Genomic DNA, 24,633 nt, shown 5'->3' with positions numbered 1-24,633 from the left:
ACAATTTCCAGATAAGTAAAAGCTGAGAGAATTTACCTCCCACAAACCATCTCTACAGTCTATTTTGGAGGAAATGCTATAGATGGAAGTGTTCCTAAGATTAAATAGCTGTCACCAGAGGTAATAAAACCACAGTAAAGAAAGTAGAACAGCTAATTACCAAGCAAATGTAAAATTAAATAAACTATCCCCAAAATCAATCAAGGGATAGACAAAAAGTACAGAATATGATACCTAATATATGAAGAATGGAGGAGGAAGAAAAAGGAGGAGAAACAGAAAAGAAGCTTTAGATTGTGTTTGTAACAGCATACTAAGTGAGTTAAGTTAGACTCCCAGATAGTAAGGAAATTAACCTTGAACCCTTGGTAACCAAGAATCTACAGCCTGCAATGGCAATAAGAACATACCTATTGATAATCACCCTAAATGTAAATGCACTGAATGCACCAATCAAAAGACATACAGTCACTGAATGGATAAAAAAACAAGAGCCATCTATATGCTGCTTACAAGAGATTCACCTCAAACCCAAAGACATGCACAGAATAAAACTCAAGGGATGGAAAAAGATATTTCATGCAAACAACAGGGAGAGAAAAGCAGGTGTTGCAGTACTAGTATCAGACAAAAGAGACTTCAAAACAAAGAAAGTAACAAGAGATAAAGAAGGACATTACATAATGATAATGGGCTTGGTCCAACAAGAGGATATAACCATTATAAAATATATATGCACCCAACACAGGAGCACCAGCATATGTGAAACAAATATTAACAGAACTAAAGGAGGAAATAGAATGCAATATATTCATTTTAGGAGACTTCAACACACCATTCACTCCAAAGGACAGATCCACCAGACAGAAAATAAGTAAGGACACAGAGGCACTGAATAACACAATAGAACAGATGGACCTAATAGAAATCTATAGAACTCTACATTCAAAAGCAACAGCATACACATTCTTCTCAAGTGCACATGGAACATTCTCCAGAATAGACCACATACTAGGCCACAAAAAGAGCCTCAGTAAATTCAAAAAGATTTAAATTCTACCAACCAACTTTTCAGACCACAAAGGTATAAAACTAGAAATAAATTGTACAAAGAAAACAAAAAGGCCCACAAACACATGGAGGCTTAACAACACGCTCCTAAATAATCAATGGATCAATGACCAAATTAAAATAGAGATCAAGCACTGTATGGAAACAAATGACAACAAAACAAAACAAAGCCCCAACTTCTGTGGGACGCAGTGAAAGCAGTCTTAAGAGGAAAGTAAAAAGCAAACCAGGCGTATTTAAAGAAGGAAAAACAAACCCAAATGAATAGTCTAACATCACAATTATAGAAATTGGAAAAAGAAGAACAAATGAGGCCTAAAGTCAGCAGAAGGAGGGACATAATAAAGATCAGAGAAGAAATAAATAAAATTGAGAAGAATAAAACAATAGCAAAAATCAATGAAACCAAGAGCTGGTTCTTTGAGAAAATAAACAAAATAGATAAGCCTCTAGCCAGACTTATTAAGAGAAAAAGAGAATCAACACACATCAACCGAATCAGAAACGAGGAAGGAAACAATCACGATGGACCTCATAGAAATACAAAGAATTATTAGAGACTACTATGAAAACCTATATGCTAACAAGCTGGAAAACCTTGAAGAAATGGACAACTTCCTAGAAAAATACAACCTTCTAAGACTGATCAAGGAACAAACACAAAATCTAAACAAACCAATGACCAGCAGAGAAATTGAAGCAGTAATCAAAAAACTACCCAAGAACAAAACCCTGGGCCAGATGGATTTACCTCAGAATTTTATCAGACATACAGAGAAGACATAATACCCACTCTCCTTAAAGTTTTCCAAAAAATAGAAGAGGAGGGAATACTCCCAAACTCATTCTATGAAGCCAACATCACCCTAATACCAAAACCAAGCAAGGACCTCACCAAAAAATAAAATTACAGACCAATATCACTGATGAACATAGATGCAAAAACACTCAACAAAATATTAGCAAACCAAACTCAAAAATACGTCACAAGGATCATACACCATGACCAAGTGGGATTCATCCCAGGGATGCAAGGATGGTACAACATTCGAAAATCCATCAACATCATCCACCACATAAACAAAAAGAAGGACAAAAACCACATGATAATCTCCATAGATGCTGAAAAAGCATTTGACAAAATTCAACATCCATTCATGATAAAAACTCTCAGCAAAATGGGAATAGAGGGCAAGTACCTCAACATAATAAAGGCCACATATCATAAACCCACAGCCAACATCATACTGAACAGTGAGGAGCTGAAAGGTTTTCCTCTGAGATGGGGAACAAGACAGGGATGCCCACTCTCCCCACTGTTTTTCAACATAGTACTGGAGGTCCTAGCCATGGCAATCACACAAAACAAAGAAATACAAGGACTCCAAATTAGTTAAAAAGAGGTTAAGCTGTCACTATTTGCAAATGACATGATACTGTACATAAAAAACCCTAAAGACTCCACTCCAAAACTACTAGAACTAATATCGGAATACAGCAAAGTTGCAGGATACAAAATTCATATACAGAAATCTGTGGCTTTCATATACACTAACAATGAGCTAGCAGAGAGAGAAATCAGGAAAACAATTCCATTCACAATAGCATCAAAAAGAATAAAATACCTAGGAATAAACCTAACCAAAGAAGTGAAAGACCTATACCCTGAAAACTATAAGACACTCTTAAGAGAAATTAAAGAGAACACTAACAAATGGAAACTCATCCTATGCTCTTGGCTAGGAAGAATTAATATCGTCAAAATGGCCATCCTGCCCAAAGCAATATACAGATTTGATGCAATCCCTATCAAATTAACAACAGCATTCTTCAATGAACTGGAACAAACAGTTCAAAAATTCATATGGAAACACCAAAGACCCTGAAGAGCCAAAGCAATCCTGAGAAGGAGAAATAAAGTGGGGGGATGTCACTCCCCAACTTCGAGCTCTACTACAAAGCCACAGTAATCAAGACAGTTTGGTACTGACACAAGAACAGAGCCACAGACCAGTGGAACAGAACAGAGACTCCAGACATTAACCCAAACATATATGGTCAATTAATATATGATAAAGGAGCCATGGACATACAATGGGGAAATGACAGTCTCTTCAACAGATGGTGCTGGCAAAACTGGACAGCTACATGTAAGAGAATGAAACTGGATCACAGTCTAACCCCCTATACAAAGTAAATTCAAAATGGATCAAAGATCTGAATGTAAGTCATGAAACCATAAAACTCTTAGAAAAAAACATAGGTGAAAATCTCTTGGACATAAACATAAGCAACTTCTTCATGAACATATCTCCCCAGGCAAGGGAAACAAAAGCAAAAATGAACAAGTGGGACTATATCAAGCTGAAAAGCTTCTGTACAGCAAAGGACACCATCAATAGAACAAATAGGTACCCTACAGTATGGGAGAATATATTCGTAAATGACAGATCCGATAAAGTGGTGACATCCAAAATATATAAAGAGCTCACACTCCTCAACAAACAAAAAGCAAATAATCCAATTAAAAAATGAGCAGAGAAGCTGAACAGTTCTCCAAAGAAGAAATTTAGTTGGTCAACAGACACATGAAAAGATGCTCCACATTGCTGGTCATCAGAGAAATGCAAATTAAAACCACAATGAGATATCACCTCACACCAGTAAGGATGGCCACCATCCAAAAGACAAACAACAACAAATATTGGCAAGGTTGTTGAGAAAAGGGAACCCTCCTACACTGCTGGTGGGAATGTAAATTAGTTCAGCCATTGTGGAAACAGTATGGAGGGTCCTCAGAAAGCTCAAAATAGAAATACCATTTGACCCAGGAATTACACTTCTAGGAATTTACCCTAAGAATGCAGCACTCCAGTTTGAAAAAGACAGATGCACCCCTATGTTTATCACAGCACTATTTACAATAGCCAAGAAATGGAAGCAACCAAAGCGTCCATCAGTAAATGAATGGATAAAGAAGATGTGGTACATATACACAATGGAATATTACTCAGCCATAAGAAGAAAATGAATCCTACCATTTGCAACAACATGGATGGAGCTAGAGGGTATTATCCTCAGTGAAATAAGCCAAGTGGAGAAAGACAAATACCAAATGATTTCACTCATCTGTGGAGTATGAGAACAAAGAAAAACTGAAGGAACAAAACAGCAGCAGAATCACAGAACCCAAGAATGGACTAACAGTTACCAAAGGGAAAGAGACTGGGGAGAATGGGAGGGTAGGGAGGGATAAGGGCAGGGAAGAAGAAAGGGGGTATTATGATTAGCATGTATAATGTGGGCAGTGGGGGAAATGGGAGGGCTGTGCAACACAGAGAAGACAAGTAGTGATTCTACAACATCTTACTATGCTGATGGACAGTGACTGTAATGGGGTTTGTTGGGGGGACTCGGTGAAGGGGGGAGTCTAGTAACCATAATGTTCTTCATGTAATTGTAGATTAATGATAACAAAATTTTTAAAAATAAAATTAAATAAATAAATAAAAAACTGAAGGAACAAAACAGCAGCAGACTCACAGAACCTAAGAATGGACTAACAGTTACCAAAGGAAAGGGACTGGGGAGGATGGGTGGGAAGGGAGGGATAAGAGCGGGGAAAAAGAAAGGGGACATAGGGAGGGATGTGCAACACAGAGAAGACAAGTAATGATTCTACAGCATCTTACTACACTGATGGACAGTGACTGTAATGGGGTTTGTGGGGGGGACTTGGTGAAGGGGGAGTCTAGTAACCATAATGTTCTTCATGTAATTGTAGATTAATGATAACAAAATGAATTTAAAAATGTATAAGCTTTTGGGGGAATGATTAAGATGTTCTGAAATTCGATAGTGGTGATAGTGGCACACCATTGTAAATGTACTAAAAGCCACTGAAATATAGATAAAATGATCAAAGTCGTAAATTATGTTATTTGACTTATCAATGTTTTACAAAATGCCATAAAGCTTTCTTACTGAGAATAAGCTATTTTTTTCTTGGTTAAGGATCCCACTAATAGCTGCAAGGTTTTGATTAGAACCAGGAGTTAGAAGAAAGTTGATTCTGAGTTTTTTTTTCCAGCTTATCCATTTCTTTTAGTATGGACAAACTTTTTAATATCTTCACTTCTCCATTTTCATTCATGTCACTCACTGGTTTTTGTGGAACACAAATATTCATTATTCTGGGACGAATGCCCAGGAGTGTAACTGCTAAGCTGTATGATAGGTCTGTGTTTTTAAGAAACTGCCAAAATATTTACCAGAGTAGCTGTGCAATTTTACATTCACACCAACTGTTTACTAATGATTCAGTTTCTCCATATCCTTATCAGAATTTCATGTCACTGGGTTTTCTTTTATCCATTGTCATGACTGTATGGTAATATTCTATTCTGATTTTAATTTGTTTTTTCATATGGCTGATGTTGTTGAACATTTTTAATGTATCAGCCATTTGTATGTCTTTATCAGTGAGATTTTTGTATAAGGTACAATCAGGAGATTTAAGTCAAGAGATTGTTTTGTTTTTGTTTGCTTATGGATGCTCACCTATTCCAGCAGACATTTTGAAAGTCTGTTTCCCTAAATAAATTGCTTTAACATATTTGCAAAAATTATCTGGACATATTTGTGGGGTCTATTTCTGGATTCCCTATTCTGTTCTATTGATCTGTGTGCCTATTTTCTGCCAATACCTGTAGTTATAAGTATTGAAATCATGAAGACTCTCTCTTCATTGTATGATCTTGTCAATTGTTTTGGCTATTCTAGTTCCTTTGATGTTCTCAAAAATTTCAGAATAATCTTGTTTATATCAACATAAAGTCTTGCTGAAATTTTGTATAAGATTTGCATTATACTTGTGTATCAGTTTGGGGAGAACGGATATCTTCACAATCATTAGCATTTTATGTCTGTCCATTTAATTGGAGTAATTTTTTTCATCAGCAATGCATAGTTTTATAATATATAATAGTATACATATTATTGCATTATATTATGATAATATATAAAGGTAACTGTCATTCTACTTTCTGCTTCTATTAGACTACAGTAAGCCCCTCATATAGGTGAAATCATACAGCATTTGTCCTTCTGTGACCAGTTTATTTATCTTCAGGTTAAACAGCATATGATCTTCAGGGTCCATCCATGCTGTGCCATATGACAATGTCTTTATGCACATGCCTGAATAATATCCCATTATATGTATATACCACATTTCTTTACCCATTCATCCATCCATTGTCATTTATGCTGCATCTGCATCTTAGATATTATGAATAATGCTGCAATAAACATGGGAGTATCTGTACCTATTAAGATCCTCTTTTCAGTTCTTTTGGGTAAAATCTCAGAAATGGGATTGTTGGATCATATAGTATTTCTATTTTTAATTTTTTGAGGAATCTCCATACTGTTTTCCATAGTAGCCACACAATTTTACCATTGATATGCACATGGGTCTCATTTCTCCACATCCTCACCAATAACTGTTTGATTTTATAATTGTTTTCCCAATGGGATGTGAAGTGATATCTCATTGTGGTTTTGATTTGCATTCCTCTGATTCTTAGGGATGAGGAGCATCTGTTAGGTCACTGGTGAAATTGTCTTATTTCAGGTTATGAATAAGATCACAGAAAGACAAAAGTGATTTCAAGTTGAGACAGTAAAGACAAAGAACGTTGACAAGTTATTGCTGGAGGAAGTCAATTGAGAGCACGTGACCACTGGTTGACCCTGAGCTGGACCCAGGCAACTGCAGTCTCCTCACCCCTTTCCCTGTCCTTGGAATATGTTCCAAAAGCCTCCCCCACACTGCAAGCTGCCTCAAGGACACAACTTTGAGATAGTAATGCATTGTTGAGACCTTCTGGACAAGTATGTGGGACTGAACCCAGTTAAGGCCTCTATAACAACTTTTAAGATCCTGACAGGTGGGTACAGAAAACTCCTTGAAATGCAGCCACCCAAGACAAGGCTCATATATAAGTTCCCTGCTTATTAAACCTGCTACCTACCCACTTGACTGGCCTGCCTCTTTCCTCAGTCTCTCCCTGCCTACTGTAGATAGAAGCCAGTTTACAGACCAACACTTCTAGAAGTTTTGAGGTGGGACAGAGAAATAATACATGGAATATAATTATATCTTAGGGGGTAGAGATGTTTTGTAGGATTTTAAAACATGAAGTAGTGAAGAAGGACTAATTAAATGTGATTCGATGGGTATTATGAACTGCACTGGGGAGAGATAGTATGTGTTCTTTTAAGTTGGACAGAGAGAAGGATAATTCAGTTTATTCTATGTTCTTTATATAGTTGGCTTAGATAATGCCTTAACATAAAAGTAGTATTTCCTTGAATCTCTCAGTTGTTTGACTTAGAAGAATCTAAAGTATTAGAAAAAGATATTTAATTTTATTTGATTCACATAAAAGGAAACAAGTTGATTTTGACCCCTTTTCATGCTGTTCTTAAACAGAGTTTTACTGTTTCTTACATTCGGCTAAGAGATTTATCTACCTCACTCTCTTGATTGTCTGCTTCCAAAGGCCCACTGTCAAAGGCCCGGCTGTAACTTGCAGTGAAATGTTTGTGGCCTGACTGGGAGAGACCTTTCAGCCTAATAATATTTTCTAAGATGCCCAGAGACTTAAAATTCACTTCATTAACAACTTCATATGATACTTCCTAGCTTCTTTTTCAGGAAGAAGTCAAACTGAAAAAAGATATTTCAGTAGTGGTTAAAAAATATAGCACATACTTTCCGGGGTGTAGTAACAACTGGCTCTCAGTCTGAAAATTATAATCACTATTTGGAAATAAAATCACCTCCTTTCACTTAATTCATTTTTTACTGAAAAATGGACTAATTAGGTTTTCTTCTAGGAAATGTGGACTGTTAGACTAATCCTTCCGAGGAATGAGAAGGAAAAAAAATCATAGAAAGGTTGGTTAGCAGGTCAATTGAGGTTCTCAAGACATGGATTTAGAAATGCACCATTCAGCAAGGTCATTTCAGTGGCCAGAATAGTGCTTCCCAAAAGACTTTATCAGCTCATGTGTAAGCACAGCTCTTCTCTCTCATTAGAAATGTCCTCTCATGTTCCATGGGATTTGGTACCCTTAGAGCCTGAAAAGATCCTTATGACACAGTCTCGTATCTGCTTGGTTTTCACCCCATAGACAACAGGGTTCATAGTGGGAGGCAAGAGCAGATAAATATTGGCCACAATGATATGGCAAGATGGAGAGATCGTGTGGCCCCCAAAGCGGTGGGAAAAGAAGGAGAAGAAAGCTGGGCTGTAGGAGAAAACAATGGCACAGATGTGGGCAGTGCAGGTGCTGAAGGCCTTCTGCCGAGCGTCTGCTGAGGACAGGCTGACCACCACCCGGAGGATCATGGTGTAGGAGACTGTGATGCACAGGATGTCAAAGCCCCCGATGAGGAGGGCAACCATCAGGCCATACACAACATTGGCCTTGATATTTCCACAGGATAACTTAGCTACAGACATGTGGTCACAGTAGGTGTGGGGAATTATATGCCCTCTGCAAAAGGGAAGGCACTTGGTGAGGAAAGTAAATGGAATGATGAGCAACATCCCTCTGAGAAAGGTGGAGAGCCCAGCCTTTGCAATGACAGGATTGGTGAGGATAGTTGAGTAGCGCAGAGGGTAGCAGATGGCCATGTAGCGGTCCAGGGCCATAAGCATGAGCACCCCAGACTCCATCCCTGTGAAGGTATGGACCAGGAACATCTGGACCAGACAGCCATCAAAGCTGATTTCCTTGAGATGAAACCAGAAGATGCAGAGGGTCTTAGGTATTGTACTAGAGCACATGACAAGGTCAGTAAAGGAAAGCATGGCCAAGAAGTAGTACATTGGCCTGTGCAGGGCGTCCTCATAGTGGATGAGGTAGAGGAGTCCACAATTCCCTACCATGGCCACAACATACATGGAGCAGAACGGGAAGGATATCCAGATGTGCATGTCTTCCAGTCCTGGGACCCCATTAAGAATAAATGAGGCTGGGGTCAGGTCTGATTTATTGAGCATTACCAGTTAGGCTTAACATTTATGTGGGAAAAATTTATGTCAAGTTTCCTAGAGTAAGAAAAAGAAAAAGAAAAGACTATGGTTATTATCTCCCTCTCCCTCTCACATTTAAACATTTTAAGTAGTGCATTTTAATGATCAAGCAACCAAATTTTCTGAATGCCAGGGAGTAGGTTTATTTTTTTTGTATTGATTGATTTGTTCATTTGTTCTTTCAACAAATTCTTATTGAGCAGTCCAAGTTCTCATGACAGACACTGATTCTACACTGATTTTTTAAAAAGACAGATACCCATCCTCACAGATTTATAGTCAAGTGACTTCTCTAAAGGGATTTTTGTTAGGACACCTTACTTACTTATTAATAACTATATACATTTCCCTATTGATGTGATCTTAGAGTTCTTTGATCACCTCATTAATGACCCAACATATATGATTCTTTTTATTATTATTATTATTAGTTAATGGCTGATTATTACCTTTGATGGCTAAACATTTGGAAATATTAGATCATTTGTTATTCAATGGAACCTGGGATCTCACAATTCAGTAAAATTTTTGATTCACTCTTCTCACTTTTAGTACACCTCATTTTTGTCCTACACCTGGTATATATGCATTTATTGGAATGCTTTTAAACTTCTACTCAAAATAAACTTTCAGTAATAACTGGTGAGCAACTCATGTTGCTTAGGATGGTGAAGCTATCAATAATAATAAGTCATTTCTTTCATTCTGTCTTTCTATCAGTGTCCCTGTTTTACCTTCAGGTATTACCCTCTGAGCTTATCTGGTACTAGTTTATCTTATAAAGGCAGTGACATATTTTTCCTCAATTATGCTAGTTTCTCCAGTAATATTTATCATCTAATAATATGTTGGCATCTCCAATTTTTATTGTTTTTTCACCTATTCTTTCTGAACTTTTGGGTTTACATTTTTAATAACTTTAACAATGGAATTCATTTTAGTTGGGTTCTAGTGGATACAAAAACAATGCAATTTTATTTTTAATAGTTCTAACCACACATCAAATTTATTTCTTATCCAAGAGCTAAATGAACTAACCTCAAATTCTGTACTTATATGTAAACATCATTTTCAAGTTAAGTATTTGGGGTGGAAAAATGGCATCTCATTTTTTCTGTAATCTCTTTATTTCTCATAAATATTTATTGAACATGTACAATGTGATAGATAGGAATCAAGACACAAGTGCATCCTTTAAGGAACTCAGAGTTCAATGGAGAGACCAAGATCCACACAAATAATCACAGTAAATGTAACAAGAACTAAAGTAGAAGTATGTGGAAGATGCTAAATGAGCACTGGACTCCTAATGTGGGTGTGCGTTGGTGGTGAGGGGTGTTTGGAGGAGAGGTTGATGATTGTCAAGAAGGACTATGTTGAAGAGAAGGTGTTTGAGATGTATTCTGCAATAAGATAGTTGTAAGGGAGACACATTTGTAAAAAGAATTCCAGAGAGAGGCATCAACATGTAAAAGTATAGAAATTCAAACAATCTAGTCTGCAAGAATTCCCTGGTGTGAAGGGGACAAGTGATAAGCTAGCTAATTTGACCAGGAGCTAGATCATAACAGATTTTGTAATTATCAAGTAATAGGGAATTCTTTGATAATGGGGAATAAATAATAAAAAATTCATAAGAATACAGAGGGTCATGAATTAATTCATGCTTGGAAAACATTAGGCAGTAAAGAAGTCCCAATAGTCTTCCTAGCCCTCCTTCAAGGGATACTTTCCTCTACCTACTCTTATGAAGGGAGGGCAAAAGAAGGAAGGGATTACCTTTGAGATATTATAGTTTCTGTTTCACAGGTAAGCAAAATAAGAATTAATGGGGAATTCAGGCTGGTTAGAACAACAGATAATCATTTAGCTTACAGACTCCAAAGCAAAAAGAAATTGATGTAAGCTTTCTACATACTAGAATCAAAGGAACTCTGTGACAGAGTTTCCCAAACAATCAAACTGGCTTCCATTAACCACCTTCTCAAGAACCCTATTAGTACCAAATATAGGAAATGGTATATCTGATCATTCATAGAAACACTGTCAACTTATGTGGTAGAAATTCCACCAGTTTGTTAGAACACCTGGATTCTAGAACTGATTTTTGTAATTCATGTTCTCTATTTGAGGTTTTTTTGGCCTTTCAATTCCTCTGAGATCAGGTCAATACAACAAAAATCTTAACAAAATATATCATTAAGATCTTAACCCCACCTTTCCAAATCCTGAAGGTATCCACGTGGGCAATTTACACAACTTCTTTAAAAAGCAAATTACCCCTCCTTTTCAATATGGATAAAAATACTATTATAAGAAATACAGAGTCCAGAAATCAAATGCTGAAACACACATTAAGCCACTTAATTTCAGATAAAGGAAACACTGCAGATTGTGAAGAAGAATGGTATTTTCAATAAATATTACTGGGTCAGTGGAAATATGTGGGGAAAATAGAAACACACTTTGTTCCCTAAAACACATCATACACAAAAACAATTTTAGAAAATATTATAGCTAAATGTGAAATGAAAAATACACATTCTCTTTGATATTTAGAGTAGGGAAATATTTGAAAACAGGACACAAAAAATGCTGCCCATAAAAAAAAGGGCAGCTTGTGTTAAGTTAAAATTAAAATTTTTAATTGAAAACACTACTAAAAGTATGAGAAAATAAGCCACAGACTAAGCTATTTGCAAGGCACATATCCAACAGAAAAGTTCATATCTAAAATATATTGAAGTACTCCTACAATATTAATAAGAAAAACAGGTAGGAAAGGACAGATTACCTATAAATTTGACAAAGGGGAGCAAAAAAGTACCAATAAACATGTAAGTAGCCATTATAGCCATTAGGAAAATAAATGCAAATTGAACCTCTCGTGACATAGCAATACCTACTAGATAGCTACAATAGAAAAGGCTAAATACACCCAAGTATTGGTGAGGATATGGAACAACTGGAATTCTCATACACTCCTGGTAGGAGTGTAGATTGGAACTTCTTTTTGGCATATCTTGTAATGATGAACATATGACCAACAATTCCCAAGAAAAATTTGTACATATTTATAGCAGAAACTCAACATTAGCAGTATATTAGCAATCTAAGACTGGAAAATACCTAAATGTCCATTAATATCAGAATGGATAAATAAATTTTGGTACCTTACCACAGTGAAATTCTAGATAACCACAAGAATAAACATTCAACTACATGCATAATATGGATAAATCTCACAGTGTTAATTTTAAAAACTAGACACAAAATAGTATGCAATGTCTGATGCCATTTATATAAAATACAACTAATCTTTGCTACTAGAAACAGGATCATGTTTTCCCTCCATGAGAGAGAATGAAAACTGGAAGGTAGCATGAGGTAGGAGTCTTGTGAAGTGCGGGGAACATTCTCTTCCTTGACGGTAAGTCATAAGGTATATGGCTTTCAGGTTGTAAGAATTAGCCAAGATATAGTTGTGAATATTGCATATGTATATTTTAATTTATTAAAAACAAATTTAATAATTTTATTAAATGAATTGATGTTAAACCTTACTACCACATTTTAAGAGCACAATTAGGATCATTATTCTGTTCTTCCTCTATCCCACTTTAACATATTGAACCATCTCTTAACTATGATGTTTAGTATCTGCTCTGACCTCTGTATGCACTGTAAATAGCAGGGTGCCATGCGATATCCCAGCTTTTGGAGTGAAAAGAACCTCCTAACAAAAGTGGACAGTATTAGTTAGTGTCTTAACGATGTCTGAAGGCAAAGAATTACCTGAGTTGGAGAAAAAGACACTATGTTTTTAATCCAAGTGTGTTTCCTTAGCTCTATTACATTTTAACTATGTATCTGTAAGAAGCAGGTAGAGAAATTAGGAAAAGCATAAGTATTGCTAAATGGAAAACTGAAAATATGCTTTCTGAAATATGTACTTTTTAAATACTTAGAAAAACATTTTATTTATATTCATCAATATTCATCAATAGGTATAGCTTTAGTCACTAAAACTGCCTTTATGCTTACACAATAATTTTATTTATACTCATCAATTTTCTTTTTATGGTTGTATCTTTACTAAAATCGATTTGATGTTAATAATTTAGGTCTCATCTTAAATGCATTTACAAAGCTCTGCAAGATCTAAGTTAAAGATTGAAGTATTAACTACAAATTTAAGCAATTTTCTTTTTTAAAACCAATTTAAAATAATTTGATACATCAGAACTTAATTTCTTCTGCAAGGATATTTAACTTATACTATGCTAGTGTATAGACAGGGTTACTAAACAGTAATATCAATTCATGACTATCATCACTTATGAAATGTAACTTTATTATCATCTGCTGTCTAGCCTCATTCTTAAACCCTGTATGTTAAAAAAAAAAAGTTTTTTATTTGACCATCTTCAATCCTTTAGACTCTTGTTCTTCTTTTCATATGAGGATTGTTTGTTCCATGCAGTTTTTGCTACCCAAAATCAATGGAACAATGTCATTACCCAATCTCTCCAAATACAATCCAGGAGACTTAGACTATAATTTTAAGGAATAAGAGGACAGATAAGAAGCACAAGTAATCTGACCGTTGGTCTAATGATCGACCACTATCTTTTAACTAGTCTCCCAGTTCTCTTTGTCATGGGAGTAATTCACCAGACTTCCACCACTGCTAAAGTAAGGATTCCTATTTGGAAAGAGAAATAACACAGATATTCACAATCATAATGATATTATACTGAATTGTAATGCTGTATTTGGGAAACACATTTTCTAGGAACGTCCTATCCCACACACTTCTGGCTTCAAATTGTGTGGATGAAATCAAAGATTTATGTCTGGAAAAATAATAAGCAATTCATATACACCCAAAACCCTTCCCCACTTTATCTTACAGCTTACAAATAAATAAATAAATCCTGTCACTATCCCCTCTTTGTATGTCTAAAATACCTTAGTTTCTGGAAAGCAAAACAGTGAAGTGAATGCAACTGGTCCAGCTGTTCAGGGTCTTGGAAAAAAAATACAATTCTAGAATAAATGTGCATGTGCTGCCAATAACCTCTAATTTCTTGATATCTGTACTATTGAACTGAGCCTTTAAAGGAAAATATATGTGATGTGCCCAGGGGAATGTTTCAGAGACACAGGTGCTGGTATGGGGATCAAGCTAACCTCTGTGGGAGGAGGAAAAAGAGCAAGAACTTGTGCCCAAATAATGATAGATAGATAGATGATAGATAGATAGATAGATAGATAGATAGATAGATAGATAGATAGATAGATAGATAGATAGATAGATATAGATATACATATATATGTGACTAATCTCATATGTGTGTGTGTTAGCATGTATAAATGGGAAGGTAGAGAATGAAACTGAATATGAGTTATTTTTAATGTAAACTAAGATTTAGTATCTATCACAGACTTCTATTTCCTTTTTTCCCACTGCCCTGTGGAAAAATAGAAGCATTTAAGTAGAGAATTTCATTCACACACTGCTTCATTTTTTAATTTCTTCTTTTATTTATGTATTGTTTTATCTCTCCACTTAATTCCTGTTTATTAACATCTTTCTACTCTCCAAGCTAGGCTAGGAAATATGTAAACATGGCCTCTGGTCTAAAAAACTTGCTGTCAAGCAGGAAAATAATATTATGGATAAGGCAAGAAAGGAATATGATGATGGGATAAAATAAAATATCATCAAAAGTTTAGACTTATTACACTTACATATTAAGCTAGGGAAAATTAGATCAGCTATAAACCTGAAATGATGATCATGATGATACCAATAGTTTTTTAAAAACATAACTGATGGAGCTACCCATGTTAGTTTCTCCTGAAGGGTTATGTGAGAGGTGCACATCCTGATTAAGGCCAACTTACTGATTATGGGGAAATACCAGATGATCCCAAATTGAAGGACATTTTGTAAAATACCTGCCCTGAACTCTTAAAAAATACAAAGATCAAAGAAGAATGAGTAAATGTGCCATATTAAAATGAAAACATTTGGCAATCAAATGAAGTGTTTGATCTTGGACTGGATCCCAAACCTGGAAAGAATTGCTATAAAGGACATTCCAAAGACCCTTGACAAAATTTAAATATGGACTGTGCATTAGATTATAATAAAGTATCAATGCCATTTTCCTGATTTTGTTGTCTATTTTGTGCTTATATAAATCAGTGTCTTTATTCTTAGAAAATATGCACTGAAATATTTCAGAGTAAACAACCAACTTGCTTTCAAATTGCTCAGAAAAAAAAGCAGTTTATAAATATACATAAGTACAAATGGAAAGAGAAAAATGATGAAGTAAGTGGGCAAAATGTAAACTATTGGTGAATCTGTGTAAAAAGTATACAGAATTTCTTGTTCTAGATTTACAACTATTATATAAGCTTGAAATTATATCAGAACAAAAACTTCTGTTTAAATTCTGTTATAGATATTTACCAGGCAGTAAATTAGTTAAGATGTTATTTTTTTCAGGATTTTGTGACCTATGTCCGCTTTCAAAATTGCATTAACTCTTTACTCATTCAACCTTAATGTTTATTTGTATTTTTGTTATTTTTAAAAAGTGAAATTTATATGGGCTTCAGACTCCAGGAAATCTGAATGCACAGCTGGCCACATTAATAGATGGGTAGAGAAATCTGAACTACATGAAGAGAAAAAATTATATCAGTTTTCTCTCTCTACCCATCTCCGTCTTTCTCTCTCTCTCTCTCTCTCTTTCACACACACACACACACACAAAGGAGATAAAGACCATGTAGCTCAAAGGAATAAGAAATAGTTGGTTCCCATGGAATCATGGAATTCAAATTTCTGAATTAGGAAACCACTCTCACTTTCCCCCTTTCTTCTATGGTAAGCCTCTCTGTCCTTGTACTAAATCACATACTTTTGGCTGGTGTTGGTCTAAGGTACAGTATGCTTGCACAGATTCCTGACTTTTCAGTTCTGTTAGATCATAACAGGTAAGTTATCTTTGCTGGAATAGCATGTCATTTCTCTTTTGTTACATTGAATTTCTCCCTTATCATGGTCATTCTTATTTTAAAAAATACCATCCTCTTGTATCTTTATAGAAAATATCAAACAGTTATTTTATTAAATTATCTTATCCTGAAGTGTATCATTAAGGAAAGTAATTTTATGAGTCCATAGGACATTATATCCTTTCTCTTCTTTAACCTTTAAATGGACATAAATAAGTTCCAGTTTGTGTAGAAAGCCAGGTTAATAAGGAATATCTTTCACATCATTTTCATTATACCTGCAAACAGATAGAATATACCTTTTATATCTAAGGAAGGTGATATCTCTGGAAGATGAGTGACAGTATACAATGTGTAATAGAGTTACTAGCATCTGGTGGTTCTACAACCCAAAGTAATCCTCATTTCTCAGGAGATAATACATAAAATATTCCAGCTAGTTAATGAAACACTCTCGGCATGGGCTCAGTGAGAACAAGCCCAGATCATAATGACATACATGACACTAATAGGCTAAGACTTATTTCTGCTATGCTTTGGTTTTAAGATCATGAAAAAGAGAAGACAATTTTCTCTGGGTGAGATTTTTCTTGCTGGGATAAAAATCTTGCATCTGCTTTCTAGATTTCTTTATTTCTGTTCATGTGGAGATCTCCTCATCCACTGCAGCTGCCTGTGTCCCTGTGTGGCTGTGGTCACAGCCGCCGATGAGCAGTTGTAGTAGAGGTGGTACCTGTGTGGGGAATGCTGGTTTGTAATTCAGAGTCCTGGCAAGAAACACAGATGGGAGTCTGAAGAGAATTTAATGAAGTTGCTCTGAACTGAGTTGTAGGTGGGATTAAGAGAACAAAAATTACTGTCAAAAAAAAATAATGGACATTAGGGACCCGGACACCAATATCGTAAAGACTTGATCACTTTCTTGCCCTGAAGAGGAAAGAAAAGAAAAAATTGTTCCTGGGTAGAATTGTCAGAGCTGTTGCTGCAGCACACAGCACATACATAGGCTTCCTGCAAGTACTTAAGGGACACATCCGGTCAGAACGCTCATGTCAAAGCAGGCTGGAAGTAGAATAAATCTCCCAGAGCTCTCTCCTTTTGCCTGCTGATCTCCTGCCAATGACTCCCATTGGCTCAACCCAACAGAATGCTGGAAGGCAAAGGAGCCTGGGTTGTACAGCATGAGCTTCAGACCTCCAGGGTGCACAACAGTGCAGGCAGTGAACAGACTTGCAGAGGCAAATGGAGCAAGCAATGGGTCCTTTGGTATTTCTTTATTTCTCTCTCTCTCTCTCTCATCTATCTATCAACCTATTTATATCTTTTGGGTTCTGTTTGTCCAAGTCTGGTCATCTTGCTGTATTCACTCTAGAGCCCCGTCACAGTCCAGTCGAGCTTTGCTCATCTGAAGTGTTTTCAACTGTCTCTGCATTCATATTACTGGAATGACACTCGTTCAGGCAAGATGCACGTGGCTTCCACGTCACAGCTATCAGTGAAGAAGCATGATCTGTAATCATGTACCAAGCACTTATTTCATTGATTATACATGTGTATGTGTGTGTTTATGTTTGTTCTTATATTCATTTTTATTTCAGGGGTGAGAAAGAAGTCATTAATTCTGGTTTTGTAACCTATCTGATTGTCCTACCTTTTCTCACATATATTTAGCTCTTGCCAATATTTTGGAGCTACTGTGAAGTCATTTTTCAGATGGTTTCACAATTGTTTATATTAAAATGTGAAAAAGACATCTCAAAGACATTCACTTTCCCCATCAACTCTGAAATTCTGCTACTCACTCTCAAAGAAACTGAGTTCATGTATGTCATGGAGAATGTCTCCAGTGCCTGCCTTATTTCTTTCCTAAATTCAAAGAAAACACCTTTTGGAAGCCTGCCCTAAGTTCTTTAGTCCTAAGTGCATAGACTATTGGGTTGAGGGCAGGCGGGATGATATTGTGCAGCACGTTGAGCAGAACTGGAATCAAAGCAGCCTGAGTGTCTGCCAGATGAGTTACTGAAATCACTACGATGACTGTGTAGAAGAAGAGGATCAGGATGAGATGGGAGCTGCAAGTGCTAAGAGCCTTGGATGCAGCTTCTGGTGAATTCAGCTGAAGTACAGAGCGCAGAATCAAAGTATAGGACAACAAGATAAGACCTAGGTCACTCCCCATCCCAAGCCATGCCAGAACCAGCTGGCAAATGCTGTTTGGCCTCCTGTCATCACAGGCCAGACTCGTGACCCCAAGGTTAGAGCACAGGCAGTGGTCAATCTCATTCCTGGAGCAGTAGTGTCGCTGGGCAGCCAGCACAGGCACTGGGATGACAAACAAGCCATTTCTAAGCACCATGAACAGGGTAACTTTTAAGATTAAGGCATTGGTGACAATCGATGGATAGCGAAGAGGGTGACAAATAGCTACATATCTATCAAAAGCCATGCAGAGGAAGATACCAGACTCCATGCCCACGAAGCAGTGAATGGCGTAAATTTGAGCGAAACACTGGGGGAGGCTAATGATCTTGGCATCAAACCAGAAGATGGCCAGGATCTTGGGCATAATGGTGGTGGCCAGGCCCATGTCCACAACAGAGAGGACGCCTAGGAAATGGAACATAGGCTGCTGAAGAGCACGGTCCTGGCATATGAGGATGAGGATGAGGATATTAGCACCAAGAGTGGACATGTAGAGCAGAGCCAGGGGCAGGGAGAGCCAGTGCTGCCAGCTGTGAATGCTTGGGAATCCCATCAGGATAAACTCGGAGACCTGGAATTTGGAGCTATTCGAGCCTTTCAGAGATGCAGACATATTTTCCTAAGAGAAAGAGAAATGTTTTTCAAAGTTGTTTTCTGTGAGCATAATCATCATTAAACGTTGTTTTAAAAATATTTCCACATAGTGTAGTTTGGTGCTACAACAAAATGAATTCTGTAGCCCATGTCTTATAGTAAATTAAGGTAAGTTACAATGAAGTTCCAGGGCTTCAGCTGTACAAGGGAAATTTAAAAGTAGCAACTACCCCTGTTGATTACTCAGGGAAAATTCTGCATGAGTCTCAAATCTCTATATGTATTGTCCTCAGTTCCTACAGGTTGGAACCACTACATAAATGGAATTCTAGTTTTTTGGGTTTTTTTTTTTAACCTTTCTTTGTCTCTACAGAAATTCTGCAGAATCAGGTGAATTTTTCTTCAGGTTTGTTTTCTTCATATCTGTCACAGTCATGCTTGATTCAGGGTTTTAATAAACTAACAATAAGTAGATTTTTTTAAATGCAGAACTATGAGAGATTAAACTTTGTAGCTGCACAATTTCATGTGGTTATAGATGCCCATTCATGTTTGATATAGCATTCCAAAAATCTGGTATCTTGGACTGTAAAGATTTGTAAACATAAAGCATGTTACAGATTGGAAGGGGAACAGCTTTTCTCTGGTACCCTACTTTGTGGGTACTTCTGAGGCAGTCGCAAAAAAATAGCCTGAAAGCTAGTTAAGTGATTATGACTGAATTTGTCAATTTAAAAAGTCATATAATGAGACAAAGCATGGAAAATTATTATTTCTTTCTGGTTGAATCTTTGAGAACATAAAGAGACAATAAATACAGGATTTAGCTAAAGATAACACGATGCTTTTGATTTTACTTAATGAACAAGAATTACTGTCTATCATATTGGAGAACTAGCCATCAAGTAATCAGAACCATGTTCAAAACTGGACCCACTATTTGCCCTCAGATCCTGTTGTTTTTCTTATACTTTTTAATCCTGTTCAGGGACCCAACCAGCCAAAGCCGAAACTCACAAACCAGCCTCCCCTTTCCACAAACAATCGCTTCCTTATCCTGCTGATTTCTATTTGTATTGTCCTCATGAAACCCTTTTCTTCACTAGCACTGCCTCCATAAGCTTACCTGGTCATACTTGCCTCTCCCCGTGCTTCATTCTTTTTGTGAGCAATCTGATAATTCTAATATAAGTATTCCCTAGCCTAATTCATACCCTCACACTTTCTTTCAAATGACTTCTAATTCTTTTATAGTGCATAAGGCATCTCCGACGTGAATAATCCATTAAGTGTCATCCCAGTTTCCTCAGTTTATATCCTGACCTTCAGAAACACAGAATATTTGCCATTTACTAAAATTGTTGATTTTACAAGACACTTTTTTACCAGTATTTTGTCGTGGTGGAAGCTTTTGTAGGCTTATCAGCAAAAGAAAACAAGGAGAGAGAGACTGGAAAATTGTGTACTGAAATTTTCAAATGAAATGTTTAGAATTATCAGCAATTTAATTTTATTAGTTATGGGTTTATTCTTGATATTACTACTTCTAAATGCAGAAAAAAAATCTGAAATAAATGAACATTCTCTACTGTTGTCACTAACAAGAGAAGATACATATGAATGCCAGATACATTTTGTTCCCAGATATTTCTTGCTGGCTCTGTTTGCTTAAAACAGTAATGCCAAATCATGAGTAAATTATCCTTTTTTAAGGATATAATTTGATAAACACTAACATCATCCAAAGTATTCTTAGAAAATTTTAACAAATAACTGGCTTGGAGGTGAAGCTAGTTTGGCATTGGACTTTCAGATGAGAGTTATGAAGGATTTCAGCCCAATGGAAACATGTAATCTTGAAAGCTTGGAAACATTTAATCCATTTGACTGTACAAGGCCTGGTATTTTTGCCAAATTTCCATTTATTATTATACATCCTTGTATCAAACCCACATCCTGTATTTTTTACGTTGTCCCATTATCTTTTGAATATTTTACCTGATACTTGTGCGATACAGTTAAGAGAAAGAGCATGTTGGAGCTCACAGAAAAGAAGTAATTGTTTTTAATATATTTTAAACAATTAGAAGTCAGCAGGACGTGGAATGTGATTCTACTATGCAAAACAGTTCATATATTAGCCCCAAAGATAACCTGGTAGTTGTTTTACAGACTAGATAACTTCTGGAGCACCATACAAACTTCATATTTTCTAATGCTATCTGTTAACCCCTAAGAAAGGCTTTCCAAGCCTCTATATCCTGCCAGGGCAGAGGAAGGGCTCAATGGTGCCAAAACAACACAGGAAACGGTTAAGGCTGAGCTGCCGGAAGCTCTGGGATTCTGCAGAACGTGACGATGCCAAGGTTTAGTACTCACTGTGGTCATGAGCAGAGATCCACGGTCTGACTTCCTGCCTATGGCAGGGGTTTCCTACTTGGCAAAGACACACAATTCTGACGAAAGAGCTTTCACAGGAGATGAGGATGTGTTCTCAGCTGACACAAGGCACATATGAATGAGCTCTGTAATTTATGGGGAGTAGCAGGCACTCAGTGATGTAAGGATAATAGACCTCCTTTGGAGACAGGAGAGAACAGCCCTTAATAAGGAAAGCTGAATTCTTAGGATGTGAAATCCCAAAAGGGCAGGAAGGAGATTAACTTAGAGAAATGCTTCTTATTAATGTAACTTGAGAAATTACATAAACAGAAAAATACCTTAATTTATGAAACCAAAGAGAGTCTAAAAATGGTGTATGATTTTGCTAGTATTTAAATTGATCTTGAGCACAAAATTTAAGGGGATTCTAAATATGTAGTTAGGAGATTGTGCTTTAAAAAAAATATCATTAAAGGAGAAGGTATTCATAAATCTCAAAATATATATATTTGTTGGGAGAGGTCATCAAGAGAACCAGACCACTGGTTCACAGGTTGGCCCATGGGCTGGATCCTGGCAATGGGAAGCTCATCAGTCCTTCCGCTGTCCTTGCGAAGCGGGTTCTACTTCCATTCCCTGCTCCCAGAAGCTGCCCCAAGGACAGAGCCATGTTGTTTTGACCATCTGGACAGTACTGACAACTGAACTCAGTTAGGGCCTCTGTGTAAACTTAAGATTCTGCAAGTGGGTACTGAGATCTACTTATCTTGCAGCCACCCAAGATAAGCCTCATATGTAAGTTCTCTGCTTCTTAAACCTGTCACCTATCCACATGGAGTGGCCTGCCTCTTTCTTGGGTCTCTCCCTCACTCCACATACAGAGGCCTGTTGCAGATTTTATCTGGGAAGCTCCAAGGAGGTTGCAAGGCAACAACTGTTGAGCCACCAGGAGCTCAGAGAAGTGGGCCTTGGGAAAGAGGCATCCACAGGGAATCCTGAGGTGGCCTCTCTGGGGAGAGGGTGGCTCATATGTCACAGGCTTGTGGACTGCCATGTGAGCACAGGGGTGCCCCCAAAACACAGGCTGCTTTCATGGACTTGTCTGAAAAACTGTGCACAGTGCACCACAGCAAAGAAAATCCCTAGAAAGGGAGGAGAATGCGGGCAGGGTTGGGGGTATGTTGTGGTGATTGACAGTTTGTTCATTCCAACCTCTAATGCAAAGGAAAGCGTAAGCACAGCAATAGTAATAGCGACCGCAGCCTGCCTGCCAGCCCTTAGTTCAGGAAACGTTCACGAGAGAATACACCCCAGCTGAGCGTGTTGACAGAGCTGCCAAAGCCCAGCCAGGGAAGCAACCAGTCATGGATGGTGCAGCTATGCGGTATGGCGGTAGAGAAGTTCTCTGGGCAGAAACAGAGAAAATGCGCATCACCCAGCACACCCCCTGCAGCTGTGCCATCACAGGGCTCAGGGCCTTAAGAAGCTCACTCCCTAATAAACCGGCCTATTCTAGCCAGCAGGGAAGTCTGGCCCAGTGAGGGGGATCTCCCTGGGAAGGTGGGACCTTAGAAATCCATAGAGGAAGTGCAACAAATTCTTAAGGAATTGGGATAACCACACTCCTTTGGAAATTTGGGCTAACCAACTTTGAAAATCTTGATCAAGCCACATTCACTGTAGGAATAAAAGTCAAGTTAGACCAGTCCACCCCAGAACCTGGTATGGGATGCTGATACCCATGTGGACCCCAATTGTGGGACAATATATTAATGTTGGGCAATCCATTGCTGATCTGTGGAAACTGACAAATCTGGGGAGAGGGTGTGGACTCTGGGAAACACCCAAGACTAATAGGAAGCTTGGACAGCCAAATGGCTATCCCAGTGGAGTGTAAGGGATCTGGTAAAAAATGACCTGAAGCAAATACGGTTTGGCCACATTTATTTTTCTTAATGTATGCATTTATTGCTATACACTTCCCTCTAAGAACTGCTTTTGTAACATTCCCAATTTTTTGGTGTGTTGTGTTTCCATTTTCATTTGTTTCTAGTCTTTCCATTATTAATGTCTTTTTTCCTCCTTTTCTTATTTTATTCTTCTCTTTGGACCTCTAGTACAATGTTGAATAGAAATGGGAAGAATTGACATCCTTGTCTTATAGTTCTCAGTGAGATTTTAATATTTCACTGTTAATTAGGACATTAGCTCTAGAGGTTTTGGTCCATACCTTTTATCAAGTTAAGGAAATTACTTCTAAATTTAGCCAAGTGTTTTTGTCGTGAATGGATGTTCATTTAAAACAGAATTTTTTCTTAATCTATCAAAATAATTACTTTCCTTTTCAAATCTTTTTGTGGCATTTTAATTTGATAATCTTTTGTGTATTCAATCAACTTTGAATTCCAACAATAAGTCTCACTTGGTTATAACGTATTATTATATAATCCCAAACACACACACACACACACACACATGCACATGCTCATGGAGATTTTTAGGTAACTTTCAATTTCTTTTTAGATTTATGACTACTATGACCTTCAATTTCTTCCTAGATCACTTGTAGTGTTTTCAATGTACATTTCATCTACATTTTCAAATGTATTGGGATAAGGTTGTTCTTAATATCCTATTATTGCTTATGTTGGTATATATTTTATGTTCTTTTGAGAAATCAAAACTGTCCTTCAAAGCTGTTGTTTATTGTTTTCTGTATAGACCAAATAGGTCAATTTGCTTATCTTGTTCAAATCTTCTATAACCAGTTTGCTTTTTCTAACTCCTTGCTCTCCAATTACTGACCAGATGTGTTAAAATATCCAACTATTTCATTGTGGCTTTATTGATTTCCTCTTCTAGTCCTATCAGTTTCTTCTGTGTATATGTATATATGTGTATATATCTATAAGGATATTAAGCCCATTCAAAATTAAGGATTTTATATTTTCCCATAAATTGTTACTGCAATCACTATGAAATGTTATATTTTATCACTCCTAAAACTTATTGTGTTAAAATCAGTTTGGTCTACTATAGCCACACAAGATTTTTCTTGTATAGTATACAATATATATCTTCAAAAATCATATAGTTGGTTTTTTTTAATTGAGGATATTTTCTTATCTTCACTCATTGTCTCCCAATTTTATTGCTTAGTCAGCTTATGCTAACGTAATTACTGGCATAATTTTTTTCAAGTTTACTATGTTCCCATTGTTTTAATTTAGTCCCATCTGTT

The 24,633-nt window shown here is 36.8% G+C and overlaps 2 protein-coding genes across 2 annotated transcripts; both read right to left on the bottom strand.

Moving 5' to 3' along the window:
• Positions 1–8,186: 8,186 nt before the first annotated feature.
• On the bottom strand, positions 8,187–9,146 carry LOC118933127 (olfactory receptor 52N4; the record flags this gene model as incomplete). Its single annotated transcript, XM_036927102.2, has 1 exon — positions 8,187–9,146. A coding segment is annotated over one exon (960 nt), but the record flags the coding sequence as incomplete, so codon positions are not given.
• Positions 9,147–18,069: 8,923 nt separating this feature from the next.
• Positions 18,070–21,206, bottom strand: LOC118933134 (olfactory receptor 56B1). The gene is made up of 2 exons (XM_036927109.2): positions 21,185–21,206; positions 18,070–19,010 (listed from the first exon to the last, which is right to left on the bottom strand). Exons 1-2 carry the CDS (start codon positions 21,204–21,206, stop codon positions 18,070–18,072), a joined length of 963 nt encoding a protein of 320 aa, XP_036783004.2.
• Between the last annotated feature and the right edge of the window lie 3,427 nt (positions 21,207–24,633).

The sequence above is a fragment of the Manis pentadactyla genome, chromosome 9 (assembly GCF_030020395.1).
Source record: "Manis pentadactyla isolate mManPen7 chromosome 9, mManPen7.hap1, whole genome shotgun sequence".
NCBI classification, from domain to species: Eukaryota; Metazoa; Chordata; class Mammalia; order Pholidota; family Manidae; genus Manis; species Manis pentadactyla.
The sequence above is the reverse complement of the archived record's forward strand: the minus strand, read 5'-3'. Positions and strand labels throughout refer to the sequence as shown.